Source organism: Sebastes fasciatus, chromosome 19 (genome assembly GCF_043250625.1).
Source record: "Sebastes fasciatus isolate fSebFas1 chromosome 19, fSebFas1.pri, whole genome shotgun sequence".
NCBI lineage: Eukaryota > Metazoa > Chordata > Actinopteri > Perciformes > Sebastidae > Sebastes > Sebastes fasciatus.
In genome coordinates this window covers 16079067-16101241 of record NC_133813.1, presented here as the reverse complement: position 1 = coordinate 16101241, position 22175 = coordinate 16079067, and the positions used below count along the sequence as shown (strand labels likewise).

Sequence of the window (22175 nt, the reverse complement as noted above, 5' to 3'; positions counted from 1 at the left end):
ACGTCAACAGATTTACATCTTGCCTGATGTTGGTGGAGAAGTACATGCACATGACTGGAGAGTTTGATATATGAGTGTTTAACCACAGTGCTGAATTTACAGTGATTGAATGCTTCTCTCTCTCTCAGTGCTTTGAGGCTGATAACACTATGTTTGCATATCCGAAGTAATTGCCGTTCTTGAACCCTTTTGATTACAGTCATGGTCTCTTCTGAAAGGTTATACACTTTTGTAGTTTATTATTAAAAACGCAGAATTATTCTAAGTCTTACTGAACCAAATTTACAGAGGCACAAACATGGTAGCAATGTTTGCTTTTTTATGTTACTGTTGTGTTTAAATGCACTCCGTTGTTGCAGTGGCATTGAGATTTTAACGTGATTTACACAGAATAATGACACTTTTGAGCTTTCAAATGATGTACAGTTTGTCAGTTGAGTTAATGTCAACTAGCTGCCATGTCAAATAGCGTGACAACCCCTCCTCACGACCAGTACTTGGGCCATCGCACAAGTTTCAGCGACCTTTTTTTCTGTTGTACAGGCTAAAAAAAAAAAGAATAAGGGCAGCTCAGGAAAGTCAGTTTCTCTGTAGACACAAAGATAAGCCCTGCAGACTCTAGAAAGCAGCAGATACGAAGGGTAAAAGCTGATTATTATATTCTTGAAAAAATGAAATTGGGGAATAAAAAAAAGAGGAAGAACAAAGGCTATCATCCTATAGGCTTAAAGTGCATAACAGGCTCGTAGTCCGCTTGGATCCCTCTACGTGAGACCGGGTTTGCGCTTCCGCCAGAGGTGTTCAGTCTCGTATTCACTCTGTTCAGAGGTTTCTCACTGAAATGAGTCCAGGGCTTCTGGGGATCAAGACCGGGCCTCAGCTGAACAAGATCTCATTATCTCTCCCTCACACAGACCCGTGCGCACACATACGTAGGCACATGCTGTACATAGACATACGTATCCACACATGCTACACACCCTGTCATGCCACGGTGAGCAGCGTGTCACAATGAGGGACCCTTTATGTATGTCACCGTGAACAAGTCACTCCGACGTGAAGCATATTACAGATGTAAAGGAGATGATCATTTTTTTTTTCTACGGGAACTCAGAAAGGCCAAACTTGTTCTTTCACTGATTCTCTGTGCCTCCATTGTGTTTCTTTCTTATCCTTACCTTCACACACAGTCATACAGTATACAGGTGCAAATAGACACTGATAGACACACACTTACATTTACTAAAATAACTAAAATACTAAAATACCAGCAGTCATTCCTCCCACACACACACACACTCACCCTTCCACTCTACGCACAGACAGACACCTACATATACAAATATTTACCTTCTCTCCTGTCTCTACCAGGCGGCATGGCATGCTCCTCTTGCCAACTCCCACCTTCTCCATGCCCACCTACTTTGCAGTGCCATCAGGGAGAGACTTGAAAGGTATTTGAAACTGTCTTCCTTAATCATTTCCCGGATCCCGCAGGACACGCTGCGTGACGTGACGAAGGAAGGACTGAGGGGGTGGAGGGAGGGAGGGGAGGGAAAGAGGAGGAGGAACAGAAGCGATGTCACACATCAGTCATGTCCTCTCCAAGGGTTCAGGAGGAACGCCCAGTGACACAGATGAAAGGAGTCTAGAGGAGACTAGAAACCGAACTGTCTCTGAATTATTTTGAAGCTTTGCTGTAAAATAAGTAGGATTTTAAGTGTAGCGGCAGAAATCAGTCAAATTCACAAGACCAGAATATGTGTTTACAAAACATTTTTTTGTGACTCACACTTATAATCTTTTTGAGACGAGATCCAAACTGGGTCACGGACCTCTTTCTGCCACCGCTTCCAACCCCTCCCCGTCTGTGACATAACTAGTTGTATTTTATAATGACATTACATCCCATGGTGAGAGTCTGTATTAACTCCCTATGTTGCATGGCCATTAAAAGTTTTATAATCCATTCTTCTGCTTCTTATCCTATCTTATACCCCCCTCACGCTTTATTCTTCTTCATTAGTACCAAACACTAAAATTCAGTAAATGTAGCCTCAACCTGCGAGCTGATACACTAGTATTATTTAGGGTTGAGAGCACTCTGGCCAGTGGTGTCTGAAGCACTTTTCTGAAATACTCTTTACTGTACTCTATTGTGGTGGATGAGTTTGTGTGCCCTGGTGAGGCGTGGAAACTGCGTTGTCAGGGGCAACAGCTCTTGTTGGGGTCTCCCAAGGCAAATGGGTCTGATGTAGGTGGCCAGTCTAATTGATTCACCTTTATGGAGCATAGACATCAGAAAAAAAACCTCGTCCAAACTAGAATGTTTTGTGGGCCCACCACCTACGATATTAAGTGTAGGAGTCTGGTACATTGCCAAATGGGTGGCAGGGGGCCTTGGAGTTTTTTGTCATTTAGAATGGCACCTCCCTGGCAGAGAGCTGGTGAGATGGAGCAGCTCTAGCTTGGTATAGTTGAGCTCACCTTTATGCACTGTACTGCCTCTGGAACCAAACTCCTGAGTAGGGACTGCCCTACTGCAGTAGGCTAGATTGAGAGCTCGAATGGCAGTGAAAGCTTATCAATAAGTCCAGTTTGTTGTGGTCATAGCAAGGTTGCCCCTTGTCACCAATTCAGTTTATTATCTCCAAGAACAGAATCTCTAGTCACACCTTCTGAATTTTTGCAAGTTGGGGAAATTAGAGCCAAACCATCCAAGCAGTCAAAATCAGGTACTGATTTGTTGGTTGCTCACCAGTTGGTGATTGTGTCGAGTTGAAGTTAGACTGGACTTTATCATTAATGGCTGACCACGTTTACTAAGAGATTCACTGGGGGAAACCCTACGACTGAAACCTCCTATATGTCCTGGGATGGTTGGGCAGCTCAGGGCTGAAGAGTTTTTTAAATCAGAGTCAGGCCTTGGTACTCCATTGATACTCGATCGAGTTATATTAGTTCAAGTATCTTGGGGTCTTGTTCACTAGTGAGGGTGAGATTTTGCATGAGACTGACAGGTGGATCACTGTCATGGTGAAGCTCTCGATTTACCAGTTCTGACTTTTTTGGGACTTTTTCAGGTTATTCCTATGTGGGGTTTTTTTGTCTCTCAAATACCTTTCTCTCAATACTCTTTACTTTGTCTCTGTCCATGGTGCTGAAGTACAAAAACCAAAGCCTTGAACAAAACAATTCATTTATTTTTGTACTTTTTGAAACAGAAATCCAGTGAACCCGTGTTTGTAGCTTTTAAACTGTTATACTACTTTGACCATTAAGATTTACATTGAATTAAATAATATAGTATGAAAGAACAAATAATTCATGGTTTGTCCCGGGCCAATGTGTGGAAGTCTGCATATGTTATAAGACTTCAGCACATGAGCTGCATATGTTTTTAATCCTAATCCTGAAAACCTATGTCACACAACAATAAGACCATAATGGAAACATCAGGGGCCAATAATTCCCATGACTTTCTACTGTTCTAATGTAAAAGTGCAAAATAAGTTGTCTGCGATTACAAGAACAGAAAATCTCTTGCTGAGATTATTTACATCTCAGAAGGTCATGGAAAACTTAACCTTAACTCTTTGCATGGAAATCCGCCACTGGCCAAACCTCTGATCCTATTATACATGAATATGCAGCTGTCATGCTATATGTTAAAGCTGCTGTAAATACCATAAAGTCTTAATGTACAGGGACAGAAAGAGAGAGATTTGATATCTGTGGTAAATACGCAGCATTCACAGATCACCCAGTACAGCGGCTAAGTGACTCGATGCCTATTTGACCTATATGAACGGTATTACTGTAAAACGCAATCTACCTCTTCCCTCTTGTTGAAAACCTCGGAACTCCAACATTTTTCATCCATCATCAAATAAAGACTTGAATAACACATGACCTTTAGGTATAAGCTGTCTTTATGTGACTGTGAGGTTAAATGAAGTCAGCATCCATGTGTTTTATAACCATAAAGTATGTCATCCATCTGTACAGTACATGTGTGCATGAGTTTGCTGGCTGTGTGAATGTGTTGGTTGGCTGGAAGTCTTGACCACAGCTAGTTCATGCACCCTCCAATTCCAAACAAAATGAGGTGACTCCTGAATATAGGCGTATCTGTGGCTAACATTAGCAGGCCAGCTAAGAACATACAACATTTAGTCTGTTTTAATCGAACTCTGGTGCAGTTTGTTTTGGGCAGTTGTGGACGCAGTAATCGTACTCTGGTGTGGACCAAAACAACTGGTCCGAGACCGCTTACGAGAGGTGGTCAGATAAACGCTAAATGCAAATTAAAGTACACAAAAATAGCGACGTTTATAAAGTCAATCGAGATAAACTTTTTGTTTGGATTTGTGCGCGCAGTAGATCAGTGTCAAGTCAAAGTGAAAAAAAAACGTTTGAAATTCCCTGCATAGAAGAGGCAGCTCTCGAGACAAAAGAGATAAATTCACTACTTCATTACTACTTTTTTTAATATTTGATCCGCTTTAATTTGTGCACTGGGAAACAGAACCAGATTAAGTACAAAACAAACCAAAAGTATCAGTTATACTTTGATTTGGACTAGCCAAACGGAATATGGCTTGTAAAAGCGCCCTGAGACAACTTTGGAATTACACAGAAACTTCACTGGTAACGTAAAAAAGTAATCACTGGATAAGGTCATGGCATCTTTGCTCAGTACGAGTATAAGTTGATATATTAATCAACTGAGAAATAATCAGGAATTAAATCTTTGTCATTTAATTAATACGGTTTTGATTCATGCAGTGAACAACACATTAAATGGATTCAAGATCAGTTAATGTGAATGGAATGGAATCTATGGTGTACGGTCTAAAACCTGCTCAATATATAAAGCGTCTCGAGATAACTTCTGTTATGATTTGACGCTATATCAAAATAAATTGAATTGAAAATTTCAAAAGATGCAAAAATATTGCATGTCAGTCTACATTTCCACACTACTCATACAGTATACTGTGCATGATGTACGGTATGTACAAATATCAAATAAAGCTCTGCCATTTCTAGAATATGTGTGGCCTTTGACCGAGGATGAACTCTATGTTTCAAATACATCTCAGAGGCTTATAAAAGTGGGATCTGCATCAGCCTAAGAGACGACAGCCATATGTAACTAATCCCAAATCTCTGAAATGGACTGTAGGATTCACAGGCTGGCAGTCTGACTGCAAACCTAAACATTTGATTCCACTATGTTTCGTTATAGGATGACTTCTTTTACTTTTATTTACAATGTACACAATGGAGTCTCCATTTGATATTTTTTTATTTTCTGTAGGCTGTTAATAGATCTCTTCTCTGCTTAACCAGCGCACATCTTTTCCTTGCTCAGAACATCACTACAATGAGACTCTATCAGCATCCTTTTAAAGGCTCTTAAACTGAGTGTATGCCCTTCGTGTTTCAAATACAACTCAGAGGTTCTATTATGCTTCCACTGTGGCTCAAATGCAAAGATGAAACTAAGCATAATCCTTGTACTTTACATTTTTATATTTAGAACTGCAAGGTTACAGCCTTCTTGGTTCCTGTAGAAATCACTTTCACCAATAATACAAAGATTTGCTGAAACAACCTACCGTGCTGTTAAAGTACTGGAGTGCTTACACGGAAAATTGTCTTGCATAAGAACGTAAACATTAAAGAAAGAGGCGACGACGACGGATATTACAATTCTCTTTAATTGTTTGCTGCTTCCCTTCGTAGCTTCAAATCTGCTGGCATACATCAACCAAATGGTCAGCAGACAGCAGCACATTTAAAGATCTACTTTCGCTTAAATATCTTGTTTGTGGCCTCTGGGTTTCAAATACAACTCAGAGGTTTACCAGCAGGTTGGGATCAGAGAGGGTGAGGCGAAAAGGGAGAGAGCGAGCGAGAGGGATTTAAACGTTAGCGTTCATTTAGAGATCAGACACTCAGAGGATCATCTTAAAACTGTGTCTGAAAAATAACCATTTTAAATCGCCTTAAGATTTTTTTGCACCACATGACCTTGCATTTCTCTCCTGTACTCATGTTTGAGTGTGTGGCATGTTTGTGCACGTATGTGCAAGCAAGCAAGCATCTATCGTGACACCCATTACACCCATATGCAGTTGTTGGAACATCTCATTCCAGAAGTGTTATAACAGCCTCCTCCCTGCTGGAAGGGCTGGGCAATATATTGGTATTATATCGATATTGTGATATGAGACTACATATCGTTTTTGATTTTAGATATCGCAATATCATGATATAGCATAAGTGTTGTCTTTTCCCGGTTTGAAAGTTTACATTACAACAAAGTGATGTAAATATCTGAACTTGACAGACTGTTCTAGCTGTTCTATTATTTGTCTTTTACACTTAGTCATTATATCCACATTACTGATGATTATTCATCAAAAATCTCATTGTGTAAATATTTTGTGAAAGCACCAATGGACAACCCTACAATATCATGCCAATATCAATATTGAGGTATTTGGTCAAAAATATTGCGATATTTGATTTTCTCCATATCGCCCAGCTCTACCTTCTGGGCAGGCTTTCCGCCGTATTTTGGAAAATGGCTGCTGGGATTTGCTCACATTTAGCCTGAAGGGCATTAGTGAGGTCAGACACTAGCCGTGTTTCCATTCAATTGTCAAGCGAATTTTAAGCGAACTTTTGAAATGTCACAAAGGCGCATTTCCATCAACTGGTTTGGAGCGAATAAACTTGGCTTCAGTGTCGTTTGGTCAGAAGTTGGCCCTATAGGCTACGTGAGGCTGTAAACGACCGGTTAACAGAATAGAAGTAGTAGAGGTAGCGAACCAGAAACAACACAAGTCGGCTTGGCCATCTAAGAGAGAAAAATAGAGAGGGGTCTTCAGGAATTGATTTCAAGTTTTGGGCAAGTTGTAAAAACTCAAACTATTCAACTTAGGAAATTCAAATTTGGTATGATGGTTGACGGTGTGGTCTTGTTGTGCCTTTTGGGGGTTACAAGTCCAGGTGCCTGAATTTTTTGGACAAAAACTGTGATTTCTTTCCACTTCAATTTCGTTTCCGGAGCAGAACTCAGAAAATATTTAACTTAGGAACTTCAAATTTGGTATGATGGTTGACAGTGTGGTTTAGTTTTGCCTTTTGGGGGTTACAAGTCAAGGGTGCCCAAAATGTTCGAAATTTTGGCCAAAAACTGTGATTTTTTTCGACTTCAATTTCATTTCCTGAGCAGAACTCGGAAACTGTTTAACTTAGGAACTTCAAATTTGGTATGATGGTTGTCAGTGTGGTCTAGTTGTACCTTCTAGTTGGGCACCCTAGACTTGAGGAAGGTGAGCTACTAACAAGCTAGATTGTGCTCAATAGACTAATTCCATTAGTTCCAAAAGGGCAAAATCTTAGCCCTACTTAAGCAGGGGTCAAGCAGTGAGCAGGGGTATGTTAGCCATGCTCACTTTTTCCTTGTTTTTAAATGTCTGTATTTGCGTGTCACTTCCTGTTCCCGCACAGAGCACTTTCATTGCTACTAATGTTCTGCATTAACGCGCTCATGATTAAACTTCTGGGCCAATCAGAACGGCAGAAGGGCCTGGGATTACCGCCGCAACATCTGGGGACTATGCTAATGGACCGCATATGTTTTTAATGTTTAGATTTAGAAGTCAACATGTTGCTCTTAATTTCATCACAGAGAGGAGGAGAGGGTGAGTGAGGGTGGAGAAGGAGGGGAGGGCGGGGAGTTGATAACACTCTCTTTTAAAATAAGTAAATCACGACTGATGACAAGAGACCCACCCAAAGTGTTGAGTGTCCCTGAGCACTTAAGGAAACCCAAATAGCCCCATCTGTCAATTTTACACTGTGTGGTTCTTACTTAGCGCACAGAGCCCCTGTAAGTGTAATATGCTGTGGGGATTTGATAAAACCAAATACACACTCCAAACACACAAACATATTTATGCTCTCAGCTATGATTTTTAATCCATGTTTTAGAGGGAAATGCAGGGCAGCAGGGCCATTTCGGGACAACTGGAACTAAAATGAACATGACATGGGTTTTTCTCTCGGTGTTGTGCGTTGGACAAAAATATCCAGTTCTTCGTAACATTCCACTCAGGTGTGATTATGAGGAAATTATCCTGTACTGTGAATGGAATGAATATTAGAAACGTGGGCTGTCATGGTATCTCCAGATAAGTCTGATGATTTTTCAATTCAAAAGAGGAGGATAAGATAAGAGATAGATCTCTAGAGATAGATAGATCTCTCCTCATTCACTATGTAGAGTTCAATCTGACTGAACTTCGACCTTCAAAACTGAGTCAACATTTCCCAGCCAATTTCAGAGAGGGTGGGATCGACCTTTCGTTCAGGAATGTTGTTTCAGTCCCTCCTTTTTTTTTGTTAAATGTCATGACGAGAGAAAACCAGCAGCGACAAGTTGTACTTTTGAGCTAAATGTTAACATGCTCAAAGTGACAATGCTAACATGCTGCATGTTTAGCAGATTATATTTATCAGGTTCACCATCTTAGTTCAGCCCATTAGCTACACAAAGTACAACTGAGGCTGGTGGGAATGTTATTCGTTTAGCAGGTGTCATACCAAAATATTGGACAAATTACAATTTTGATCAGATGATGGTGCTAGATCCAAAGTGAAGAGATCACCAAAGTCATTCGAATTAAGTCTCTAGGGAACCCAATTACGTTGCATTTCAGCTAGATTCTCGCGAAGTCACGAGATCATGCCGAATCACATTATCGCACATAAATCCATCTTGTCAGGCTTCAAGTAATGCCTTTGGGTCTGGCAAGCCAGATCACGGACCAATCAGTGTCCTGTGGGGAGCTACCGGCAGCTACAGGCTTGGGTGTATGTGACACAAGGTTAGTGCAGATGCTGCAATAGCATCAGTTATATCAGAACTGGAGAATATTTCTTTATTGAAAGAAGAGCAAAGAACGGCACTGAAGGCTTTTCTAGATGGAAAAGATGTTTTCGCTCTTCTCCTGACTGACCACAGCAAGAGTTTGATTGACAGATGGTTCATCCAATCACCTGCCATGTATGTGTTTTTCAAAGGGCCTGCCCTTTTCCAGACGGTTTCAATGCCAGCTTCTCAGATGGTTTTGTCTAACAAACCATCTGGCGGGTCAGGTTACCTTCAGTAGGCCTATCTGTACCAAATTAAATGGCAATTCCATCCAGTAGTTGTTGAGACATTTCGCTCTGAACCAAAAGTGCCGAGCTGCGGTTTGCGCTTGAAGAAAAGCCAAGGGATTACCGAGGATACATTGCCAGGGAACCATGAATGTCTGTGCCCAATTTTGTGACAATCTATCTAGAAGATGTCAAGCTATTGCATTAACTGTGTGTGTAACAAAGTGAAAACTTTGGCTTGCTGGTCGCGCCAGAGGAAAAGTCAGAGGATTATCAATGGATCCAACAAACACAGAACTTTCAACCAGAAGACTGGTGTTCGAGATCAGTGTTTTGTTTAGTAAGTTACGTTAGGGACGTGTTTTTTAGTGACGTTTTTGATGTGTTTTCCGTACTGATGATACGTTGTTTCCAGACATATTTTACTTAGTTTACATACTTATTTTAAGCCCAACCATGATGTTTTTCCTAAACCTAATTAAGTGGTTTTGTTGCCTAAACCTAAGTGAGTGTTTTTTTGTTGCCACCTGCTGGTGGCTGCAGCTTCATACACAAGTGTAATAGTCACGCCTTCGACGAGGCAAAACATGACACTGACACGCTATCCTCTGGTGGACAGGCGGATGTATTAAACGCTTTGGTGTGATACCTGGTTGGTGGTTGAGATATTTCAGTCTGTGCTGAAGTTTGTTAAATAGATAAACTGACTTGACATTAGGCCTCAGAGTGTCAGTATGTTGGGATTGTGTGTGTGTCAACTTGTACACAATTTTAGAATGGTAACCATGTAGTAACTAGTTGGCAAGACCTTCGACTGTGTTAAGTCATTTATATGTGGCTGATGCACTGATTAGTCAAACTCAAAATTAAGATTCAACACCAATGTGAATTGTGATTAAAAGTACCGTATAAAGATATTTAACTGCCCTGATTATCACTCTACAATGTAATCAAACTCTAAATTATGTCATGTAATTATATAAGGATAATGTACTGTATGTGAAAGAACCTCAGTGGGTGTCCAAATGTTGGCATTAAAAACATTATTATTCTCTCTTTTATTCATAACATCTGTCATTTGGTCGTGAAAAATAGATTACATTAATGTAATGGCAAATGTTAATCCACCAAAAACAGACATGAAAAACATCTTGTAGCGTCTAATCTTTGTGTATGTATTAAAAAGGCACAGTGTTTGTGTATGTACTTACGTCAGGGAGCATGCGTTGTGCGTGTGTTTATGAAATTTGCACATGTGACTCAAGCTTATTTGGATATCCCCATCAAAAACAATATAAAGACTCACATTTCTGTCATCATTAGCGCCGTCAGATCAGTGTCGCATATCACGCATGTGTCTCTATCAGCCCTGTTGTTAATCCTTCAGTTCACATAGTGTTGTAGAGAGGGGTATTTACGCGTCAGTGGATCAGCAGTAATTCAGCGAGAGATCAGGCGGAAAAATAATAATAACAATAATAATGATAAAAGCTGTTTTGATACTGAGTTTTAATGTGGGGGGATTAGCACATCAAAAACAATACAGATGTAAAAAATCCTGCCACATGTGCTGCGTATGATCCTGTTTTGATGAGCAAAAGTTGTTGTGTCAAAGAAACAAAGTGTGTTTTGTTTGCGAAAAGTCATTACATATACAGACGTAGGCAAAATTGTTGGTACCCTTCCGTTAAAGAAAGAAAAACCCACAATGGTCACTGAAATAACTTATGGTTCAGCAGAATCATTTAAAAAAACAAACTAATGAAACTGGCCTAGACAAAAATGATGGCAGACAGAGTTATGTAAAAGGACATTTTATTTGTGTGAATTTTTCTAAAATATTTCCATAAATTGTTCCAATATGAACAAAAATAAATATGGCAAACTCATCAGCAAGTAACTGAAAGTTATCAAAATACTTATTTACTGAGTTTTAGTGTTTAATTTGGTTATAAAAAAAGACATATTTGATAAAATAACATGTGTATATGTTCTGTAAACCTGATGTGTTTTAACCTCCAGCTGCATGAGCGTATGTGTGTCATTGTGTTTGCCTCCTGTGTGCGCCCGTTTGTGTCTCGCATATGTGATTCAACTTTAAGCCACGTCATCCCCCCCCACACACACACACACACACACACACACACACACACACACACACACACACACACACACACACACACACGCACACAAGAAAAAAAGACGGCTAATATGTGTTGTTATTTAAAAACCAGCGCAGATAGGCAGCTGAACAATAATTATTTTCTGGAACAATAATTATTACCATTTAATTCTGTTGTTTACCATTTTGCCCGGTGGCCCCTCTTTAAAAGCCAGCCTCTATCTATAATGGCGAGCCCTTGAGCAGAACTGCATTTAACACAAATATCAAATAATTAAAAATCAAATAATTGAAAAATAAAAGTGCTGCCTTTTTTTTTTTTTGTGTGTTTGAACATTAATTGCCAGTGAAACGTGTGAGCTGGTTCTTCCTAGGAGACTGCTCTTGTTCAGGTTTGGTGTCAGATTTCAAATTGTTTTCCATATTTCATTTTTAAATTCGTTTTACAATGAAATGGAAAGATTACTCTGATTTATTTTGTCCAAACAGAAGCATATTTATGTTCCCTTCATGTTAACATTGATGATTATTTGTCAAAAATAGTTGAGCAAACTAAATGTACCAAATTTTTTAAATACATACTGTAGTAATACATTGCACGGCATCCTACTAGGTGTTAAGTTGTGTCAGTGAACTGTTGTTGAACACTGAATTTGTCTATTTTTTTGAACAACATATAAACAATAAATAGAGATCAACTCTATAATCTGGCAGAGATCTCTGATATTGTACTATTGTATGTTTGAAGGGATTACAAGCCGGATCACAGGATTACACAATTAAAGCGTGTCTGGTGTGCAGGGGGGGGGGCCACGCTGATGTGACACTGTGACGACACCAACACCAGGTGTGTACACACACACACACACACACACACACATATGCTGGGACTCAAGCATGTATTCCCTGACATAGTGAAAAACATGATGATGCAAGAATACATATGACAGACACATACACTGCCAATCATCTGTCTTTCAGCTACTGCATTAAAATGAATCTTAACAATCTTAACGGCAGTAGATAGCATAATTCACTACTTGTAATCTCTGGTAATATGGTTTGTTTGCAACCAAAACAGAACCTAAGATTGGGCTTTGATGGCTAACAGTGTGCACAGACCCTTCAGTTCAGGCTGTTCTTCATATATATATATATATATATATATATATATATATCCCACAAAATCAATCTGTATGTAATCCATGTAATCATGAACGTGGAAGCATAAAGAACAACAAACACCGCGTAGGAAGGAGGTCGAGTGGATGGGTGGGTTAAAAAACACCAATGAGTGTATGTGTCAATTTTGATTTATTTGTCAGGTAACTTCCGTACTTAAGTTACGCCACTTCCGGAGTTGTTTTAACCCAAACCACGATCTTTTCCTAAACCTAACTAAGTAGTTTTTTTGCCTAAACCTAAACAAGTTGTTTCCTCTGAAGACGGAAGTTAATTTTATAGACTGCATGCATGTAATGAGCAGAGATTGACTCATTGACATTAGTAGGAAAAGGCATGAAAAATGAGGAATAACTTTTCGTAAAGTATCATAGAAATTGTTGTATGAGGATACATTGTCCAGTCACAACCTCTCTAAATCTTCACACATCTTCCTCTTCCCTTCCCTTTGGGAAAGATTTCTCTCCACTCCGTGATGTCAAAACAGAAGAAACTATCCCATTCTGAATGACCGATGTATAAAGGAACAACGATAGAACAACCAACATAATGGGATTGAAAATTCATGGTGAATTACCAGAAGCAGATTTAAACATGTGTAGAGTTTGTGTAAGGTGAAGAAGTTTTCTCTCTGAGCAAGACAGCTGAAAAAAAAGACGCACAAATTATTTTGAGAGGAAGAGTTTCCAGTTTCTAACATGAGAGTTACTGTATGAACCTGGGCGGCTTTAAGCAAAGGATGGGACAACAACAGTGCACTAATGGGATGATCTCATGTTTTAACTAATCGTCACAGGGACAATTACAGAGGTTTTTACACGTCCATATTCGTGGGCAAACACATGCTGATTGATATGAGGTCGATGCCTCTCTTACTCTTCTTCTCTCTCTCATTTGATTTCTGTAGAAAATCAACTCTCTCCTTTTTTATTCACCCCCCCCTCCAGCCTCCACCCTTGTGTCTCTGCATCACTCTCTACGTTGCCTGGTGATTAAGCGGTAGATTAACCTCCAGTCCTCATTAATAATAGAGGGATAGAAAAAGCCCCGGTTGTTCCGCTTCCTGTCTGCAGCACTAATAGAGCCCTTAACGTTCACATTAACATAGCTCTTGTTTACTCGGGTAGATGGACAGACAAATCAGAAACGTGGAAAAGGGGAAAGACGAGACGCATCATGTGTGTAGTGTTGTGCATATAAACTATGTGGCCAAAAGTATGTGGACACATGAACATTACACCAATATGTCATCGCTCTGCGCATACCAGTCAAATTATTCCACACCAACCTCGGAAAAACTTCTGATTTATGGATCTTGCTTTGTGCAGAGGGGCACTGTCGTGTTGGAACAGTACTTTGTTAAAACCGCTCTGCTGCCACAAAGCTGGACATGTACTAAAATAACATTAGATGATGTAGCAGTAAGATGTTCCTTAATTGAAACTAGGGCTGTCACAATTTCATATTTTCACTACACCATCATCATGGCGAAAACAATTCACGATAACAATATTATCATTATATCTATGGAAAATAAAAAAAAAATACTAATGTTATCAGTCAAATTCACCTTTAACTTAATTAAGTACACTCATGGGTGTACGAAGATGGAGAGAGAGTCTGTAACCATAACTGTATATATATAAAATTATTTAAAATACGCTGGATTATTTACACAATATTATGTATTATTAACATGATATCAATATTTCATTTTTAAATATCACAGATATTGTCACTACCGGTACATTACAACGCCGCTAATTGAAACTATGGTGCGTAATGAAAAGCAACGCCCGTCCAGTGGTGGAATGTAACTAAGTACATTTACTCAACTACTGTACTTAATTAAAAATTCCAGGTACTTGTACTTTACTTAAGTATTTCCATTTTATGCTACTTTATACTTCTACTCCACTACAAACACATAATGATATTATAGAATATGATGCCTTGCTGTATAGACTAAACTACAGTAAACAGTAAATTAGCACAACAGCAGTCAAATCGTAAAATGCAACATACACATTAATGCAGCAGTAATATTAATCCAAAAAACTTCACTGACATGGACCATTTTTCTGCACAATGACTACTTTTACTTTTCATACTTACATGTGCTGCTAACACTTACATACTTTTACTTATAGTAAGGTTTTGAATGCAGGGCTTTTACTTGTTGTGGAGTATTTTCACAGTGTGGTATTAGTACTTTTACTAAAGTAAAGGATCTACTTCTTCCACCACTGTGCCAGACCAGAAGTATGTGAACAGGGGTGTCTGCATACTTTTCGGCCATATATTGCTCATTGGTCGTATTCTGAAACTGAGGCCATCCTGTAACCAACAGGTTGCAAGTTCAATCCCAGCATTAGCCAGAACGTGTCCTGCTGATGTGCCCTTGAGCACCACGCTCAACCCTTACCTGTCAGTCGCTGCACTTGAGCTCCAGTAAAATGTATAAACACGAAGAAAAGGACGCCTTCATGCCATTAATCACGCCTTCTCTGTTGTGCTCCTATCATTTAGGAGTTATAAACTCTTCACATAGGTGTACGAGGTTAATAACAGCCAGGAACTGAAGTTTTTTGTTGGAAAAACAAGCTTTCTCACACGTGTGAGCACACACACACAAAGTGAGAAACTACTGAGCATAGGCCTTATGGGACGACATTTGTGGTAATTCATTCAGAATCCATTTTAACGCATTGTGCAGGCCTAAGTGCCAATCTTCCTTTTTGGTGAGTTTCCATGATTTTATGTCCCATATAAAATGATGCAGTTTGCTCCACAATGGCCTATTTAAGTTACATTACCGCCGAATATTCCCCAGTAAAGAAAATTAAGCCGTGATACTGTGAGATCATCTCGGTTAGTCTTCTCCCCGCCGAGATGTGTCGCTTTGACACCCCGCGGAGAACTGAATGATTCTCTTGGACGAGAGATAATAGTCTTATACAGTGTGTGTCGCTTTGCCTGTGATCTCTGTCTTGTTTCCTTCCTTTTTTTACCAAACCTGATCCAAAAAAAAAATAAGTTGTATGCTTAGTGGTGTATATAGTGCTGTTAAGCGTAATTAGGCGTACGGGGGTTGACGCAAGAAACAGTATTGTATGTGTGAGTGGTACAGTAACTTTTTCCACACTTTGTGTCACAAATACACTCATAAAGCAGTTGATCTAGTGTGAACGTTTTGAAGGTTTTTAATAGATATCCCAGCTTGGATTGAAATCAGAGCTTTCCCACAAGCACTTAACATAGAAAACACTCTTGGCACTCAAGTCCATTATGAAGACATGCTAATGAAACTTTGACCACGAAACAAAGCCAACTAATTACTCACTGGTTCGCCGTGTCGAGCAAATTTCAAAGCTGGTATCTGTAATGATTTTGTAGTTAAGTTGTTCATCTCTCAAATTAGTAGATATAAAGCTTCACCACCTTCCCTATATACTCACTTTTGTAAGACATGCTATAAAAATGTGTTTTGGAAGAGTTTCATGAGGATCGCAGAGAAAATAATATTACTTTCTACAAAATAAAAGCCTTTATTATGTTGAATGTTTGCATATTCCAAACAACTTCAGACATGCTGTGTGCGCTCCTCTCCCACACACACAAACACACACCCTGTACCCAGACCCCTCTGACCTTGCAGGCACTCTCCTTGCCTTTAAAGCGTGCCATAGCGCCCAGCAGTCTGTCTGCTACCGGAGCTAATTGGCTTCAGCTCAGTGTTCACCGTTAACGTCTCATTACTCATTCCACTTAGAATAACTTCCACAAGTTTGCTTGTGTTCAGGGGTCATTAAAAGCCAAGCAAGCCTTTAATTACGAAAGCGGATCGTTCAGTAAGTAAAGTTGCATCTCTCCCCAGAAGCTCTGAATGTATACAGCAGGTGTCCTGTACAAAACTCACTCGTGGAATAAAGCCACGGTTAATACCATGGTGAACAGAGAAAAGAAAAATCAAAGTGATCACGGGAAATGATACTATAAGGATATTAAAACAATACTGTATAGACATAAACATCATATTGCTTGTGTATTATGGGAATATTAAAGGAGCAAAACCACTACAAAGTACAATAGACTTGCTAACTATATGATACACACTATAACTTCCTATAACTGTATGCAGCGTATCCTCATACAACGGTTTGTATATTTTCCGAAAAGTACTAATTTGTTGTGCATTTTCCTACGAATGTCAATATGTGACAAACGTGTTAATAATTACATGCACACAGTCTTTTCAAAATAATCTTCCGTATTTACAGGAAACAACTTGGTTAGGTTTAGGAAAAGATCGTGGTTCGTGTTAAATGACTGCAGAAGTGGAAGTTTATACTTCAGAATACTTACTAAATTGATTTTGTGGGATATATATACGAATGACAGAGTATTACTTTTCGTAGGTTTTAGCTATACGAACGGTGTATGAGAACAGCCTGCTGTATTATATGGATATACAGTATATTTATTGTAGGACTGGTTCCCCTTGACCTTTGACCCCTCTATTTGCATCTGTACAAAAATGCTGAACACTCAAATATTATAAAGATATGAATTAATACGGGGATTTAAATGTCTGCATAAGAACAAGACTAATATTGTTAATTTAAGAGGATGCTTCAACACATTGAACTGCGTTTTACCGGTCTGCTCTGTGTACAAGTGTGTGCAGAGACCAACTAGATTACTGTCTCGGAGGAAGATTTTGTCCATATTAAAGTGGAGTCAATTTAATTAAATTGAGGAAGGTGGTTTGTCCGAAACACTGCAAGGGTATTTTGTTGCAGACATGCTTCTATGCCCAAACCCAAACATCTCTGGAGTTAGAGATTTGGAGAATGTGAATTGAAAACTACAGGGTTTTTAAACTATACTCTCACATTAACTTGCAATCAGTCTGTGTCTGGTCTGTAGCCCATGATGCAGTATCATGATAGGACTTTTGTAATATTCCTAAAGGGACTTACAGTTAAGTTCTCCATTATCTATTGTATGGTTTTATATTTCTTTTAGTGATTTCTGTAGTGATTTATTGTCTTTCCAAACTGCTCCAGTTTTATTATTTTGTGCTCCTTCTCAAGAAATATTTTTACTTATTCGCTCATTTTATCTTTTGTGTCGTCATTATGCAACGCCTACGCAACTTCTTTTATAGTTGGATAGAAAAACACACACACATGCACTCACACCCTTGCACAAATGGGCTCACATCAAACAAAAAAAATCTGATCTGCTGTCTGGATTTGGAAGTCATTAGAGGGATTAAAAAAACACAAAAAGGGGCTTTAATTTTTGGCCTCCCTATAGTTCATTACATTATGGTCAAATTAATTATTATGCAGAAACTTGAAGGGGGGGGGAAATGATTATTTTCTCTTGAATAAAAAAAGCAATAAACACACAAGAAATAATGAATGAAATCCTATGGGGCCTATGTATTCAATTACAGCAGGATTTAAGGCCTATTGTGCATTTCTGGTTGATAAAGACACTCAGCTTCTCTGAGCATTGCATCATGTGTTTTTTTTAAATATATATTTTTTTCAATAACTCACTCACTGGCTAATGTTCCAGATCTTCTGTGAAATATGGGAATCTTTAGTGGTTGGTCTGCCGTGCTAATTGGTACAACCGCCTCAGGCGAGCTCGCGTCTATAACAAACTGAGCATCGCTCACAGTGGCACAGTCTCTCTTGGTGTATAATATGGGAACACTGTAAAAAATAGAAACATGACAAATAAAAAGCTTAATTAGAACGGATGGCTCTATACATGCCCACCCTTACTGGTGATATGGATATTACACACATGTTGTGTGTGCTTGTAACATTTATAATAATATTAGAAAGAATTGGACCAAAATGTTATAATACTGGGAAAAAGAAGATTTTTTTATTTTTTTATTTTATAGAGCAGCCCATTACTTTAAATAGACTATAGGATGCAATATGCTTCATAATATTCTTATATATGACTGAAGTGTGTATTTCATAGAGACTACTGTGAATAGACCAAAAATAGCATTATTGCTGTGTGTGCTTGTAATATTTATAATAATATTAGAAAAAAAACGGAATTGGACCAAAATGTTATAATACTGGAAAAAAAGAAGATTTTTATTTTATTTTATTATAGAGCAACTTTAAATAGGTTATAGAATGCAATATGCCTCATAATATTCTGTTATAAGACTTAAGTGTGTATATTTGATACTGTGAATAGACCAAAAATAGCATTATTGATACTGCAATAAAACAGATATAACATGAGAGACTGATGCGCGCAGCACAGGGGAACGCGCACAAGCACGCGCGCACGACCCACTCCAACTGTCCAAATCCACAATCCTCTTCTTTTTTTTTTTTCCTCCTCATCAACATCAAAACAACATCAATAATCATCATTATTATTTTTTCTCCAATTTATTTAAGACGCGTGTTAGTGCGCAGTAAATCTTCAGTGCAGATGAACAGAAGACTGCCATTCAGTAAAAAGACGTGCGGCGTTAAGTAAGGATTAAAACTGGAGCATGCAGGGCGACTGCATGTGCACCATATTGTAGCCTACATCTGCCTTTTAAATCCACAATAAATTAATAAAAAAGGCACTGATGGTGGGTTGTTACAGGATTGGATATTTGGCACATGGTTAAATACCGATTTGTGATTTTTTTTTATTATTATTATTCTCTAAATTTTAAATAAATGAATAATCTGAACAATTCGGAAAAAAACCAGTTATAAAACATTTAAATAATTTTATATTATTTTTTATAATTTTATTTTGTAAAATAATTGAATGATAAAAATGAAATGGCTTCAGTGCGTTTTGAGAAAAGGAGGTGATGCATTTCAATATGGTAATCACTCACCTGGGGCGTGTTTCATTTATTGACAGATTTCATGTTAAATGTCTCAAGCTCACTTAGTGTTGTAGCTCTTAATTTATTATGTTTTGAGCTCTCTCTCCCTCTTTCTCCCTGCTTTGACCCTTCGAGGTCACACAAGCAATTCTTTTTTTAAACGCATGATTAATTTCTCAGTAGGGCGACGGGCTAATGCATTATGAAGGAAAAAAAAGTGAAATGTATTCCAAAGGGGCCTAATAGCGCTATTGTATTCCAATAAGCCTTTTTTTCTTCCTGCTTCACATGGTTTAGACATGCTCCGCTTTTGATAACATGTCAGAGACATCTTTCTCAGAGAGAGAGAGAAAGTTGTGCATCATTATGCTCTTTCAAATAAAAAAAAATGTATTATTGTTGTTTAAAAATACAGGGAAATCGCCAGTAAATTATTTTATTAAAGATACCTGTATAGCCATAAACTTAGTCTATTAGATTTTGATTATTATAAAGCTTCCCGGCAAAGAAATAAAATATAAATCAATTTCTAAAACATATTTTATACTTTAGCCCATTACAACATAAGTCTGCAAATAAATGTCCAAATATGGATAAAAAACATTTTTAAAAATCGACTAAATGTTGAACTTTAAGTTACTAACCTTTACTGATTGACAGGACAACAAAATACTATGAAAATCAGTAAACTCAACACTGTCTCAATGTATTTGTTAAATATTGCATTATATAAATAATTACTGACACATACAAATATTAATTATAAGCTTTTAAAGCTACCTGTTTTTTTAAAATCCTATTATTTCCTCTCATCTCTCTATTGTGACGTCACTCGCTTGAATCGCTGCGGCCCGTGCGTGGCTCGCGCCCGCGGCCCCCACCCCCTCGTGTCCCATCGCAGCTATATAGTGTTCCCGTGGCGTCCGTCCGCGAGACAAAAGCACGGGCGGTGACAACCTAAATTGGTTTGAAAAGGAGCAGATGGGGCTCGCGCTCTCTGCTGTGGCGCTTCTGCGCAGCCCCCCCCCCCCCCACACACACACACACACACACACACACGCTCTCACACACACACGCACAGATTTAAGAGTGACCCTGTCATGTTTATCAAGATGCTATTGAGAAAAGATTGGGAGGGAATAAATTACAGCCAGTCTCAATAATCCAACAGCCTTTTAACCAGATTGAGAATCCATTAGACACATTTTTTAAAACAATAAAAAAAAAGAAACAAGTTGGATCAAATGTTTTTTCTTAAATTGCAGTGTTTTTGTGAGTTTCACTTTTTATAAATACTTTAGAAAAACATTTAGAAAAGGAGGTTCTGACACACTTACATTAAAGACAAATGTCCAGCAACATGTGTTAATAATTACATGCATACAGTCTTTTCAAAATAAACTTCTGTATTTACAGGAAACAACTTGGTTAGGTTTAGGAAAAGATCGAGGTTCGGGTTAAAATGACTGCGGAAGACTTACATTAAAGTCTTACCAAATTACTCACAAAGATGTAAAAAAAATGGCAAATAATGGTAACAAGGCAGCTTTGACTGACGGAATCCGTATTATTTTTGATGTAGAGCTCACAGACTGTGCTACTGAAATAAACTTATAGCAGCTGTTCATTTAATTCCTGCTTGTCTTGGCCCCCGCGTGGTAAATATCTATTTCACCTTTAATCTGAATGCATACAGGCCTTTATGCCTCAATAACCAATCATGCAAAGTTATTCTAACCTCAGCCCTTTGGAGAAAATTGCATTCACTGTTAACAAAAACCTTCCCTACAGGTCATGAGAAGTGTCTGTTTGTACCAATGGTCCATATACCAACAATCCTCCTCTTTATATAGTTCACTTTAAACTGTAGGTTGCAGCACAGATACACCTGTGTTATGTCTGACATGCTTGCATTTGTGAAACTGGCATCCCATTTGATCAGCCATTGCAGGCGTAAAGTCTTTTTTTATACGTCCCAGACATGAAACACAGGCCACAAAAAGAATTTGTCCTGAAAAACAACTTCATTAAGTTGCTTTAATTAACGAGGACAGTCAGTATTTGGGACAACACTCCCCCCTGCATCCACCATTGCAGAGTTAAATGAGATCCCATCTTGCATCCTCTCAGACGTTTCCTGATGATGACTACACGAGGCAGCTTAATATCTGGGTTACAGACTTCACATTTAGGTCTGCGCCTTCATATCTGTAATTTGCCTGCATATTTTTAGTGGAAGAAGTAATTGAGCAGCAGAAGGAGAAGCATGCAAGCTTTGGAGCAGGGGTGTAGCTAGGAAGTCCTGGGCCCTCACGAGTAGGGGTGTAAGAAAATATCGAAACAAAAAAATCAAATATCATGTTTTGTGATACTGTATCGATTCTCAAAAACAATTTTTTTATTTAATAGTTTACATGCACAGATTAACTCAGTCAATACTTTATTTAATTTCCAAAGAGATATGCCCTCTCCGTGTATTTGCCCTCTGAAAGTATGATGTTACAGAGACTGTTATAAATGCAAATGCAGATCCCACTGTTCTGATTGTATACAAAAAAAGTGTTTCTGATTTTATGCATTTTATGCGGTGTGTTCTTTATAGGACAGTTTTCCTAAAATTAAATTTTTAAAAATCGCAATATATCGCATAACTTACAATATCACAATATATTGAATCCTAACCCCTGTATGATGATACGTATCGTATTGCCAGAATTACACAGCCCTATACTCATGAGGGAATGTTAAATGAAATCTTACACTGCAATTTCTGAGGGCCTTCTTCAGATAAATTGTAGCACATGGGCGCTTAGC

The 22175-nt window shown here is 38.5% G+C and overlaps 1 protein-coding gene across 7 annotated transcripts in view; it reads left to right on the top strand.

The window, feature by feature from the left end:
* The window catches only part of skor2 (SKI family transcriptional corepressor 2), a 121800-nt gene that overhangs the window by 85856 nt on the left and 13769 nt on the right, over nt 1-22175 (top strand). The window contains exon 3 of one of the 7 annotated variants that reach the window (XM_074616839.1): nt 1372-1454. The exons of the other annotated variants lie outside the window; for them this stretch is intronic. Coding sequence (XP_074472940.1) covers nt 1372-1454 — 83 coding nt within the window. The remainder of the gene's footprint in view (nt 1-1371; nt 1455-22175) is intronic. 7 annotated transcript variants of the gene reach the window in all.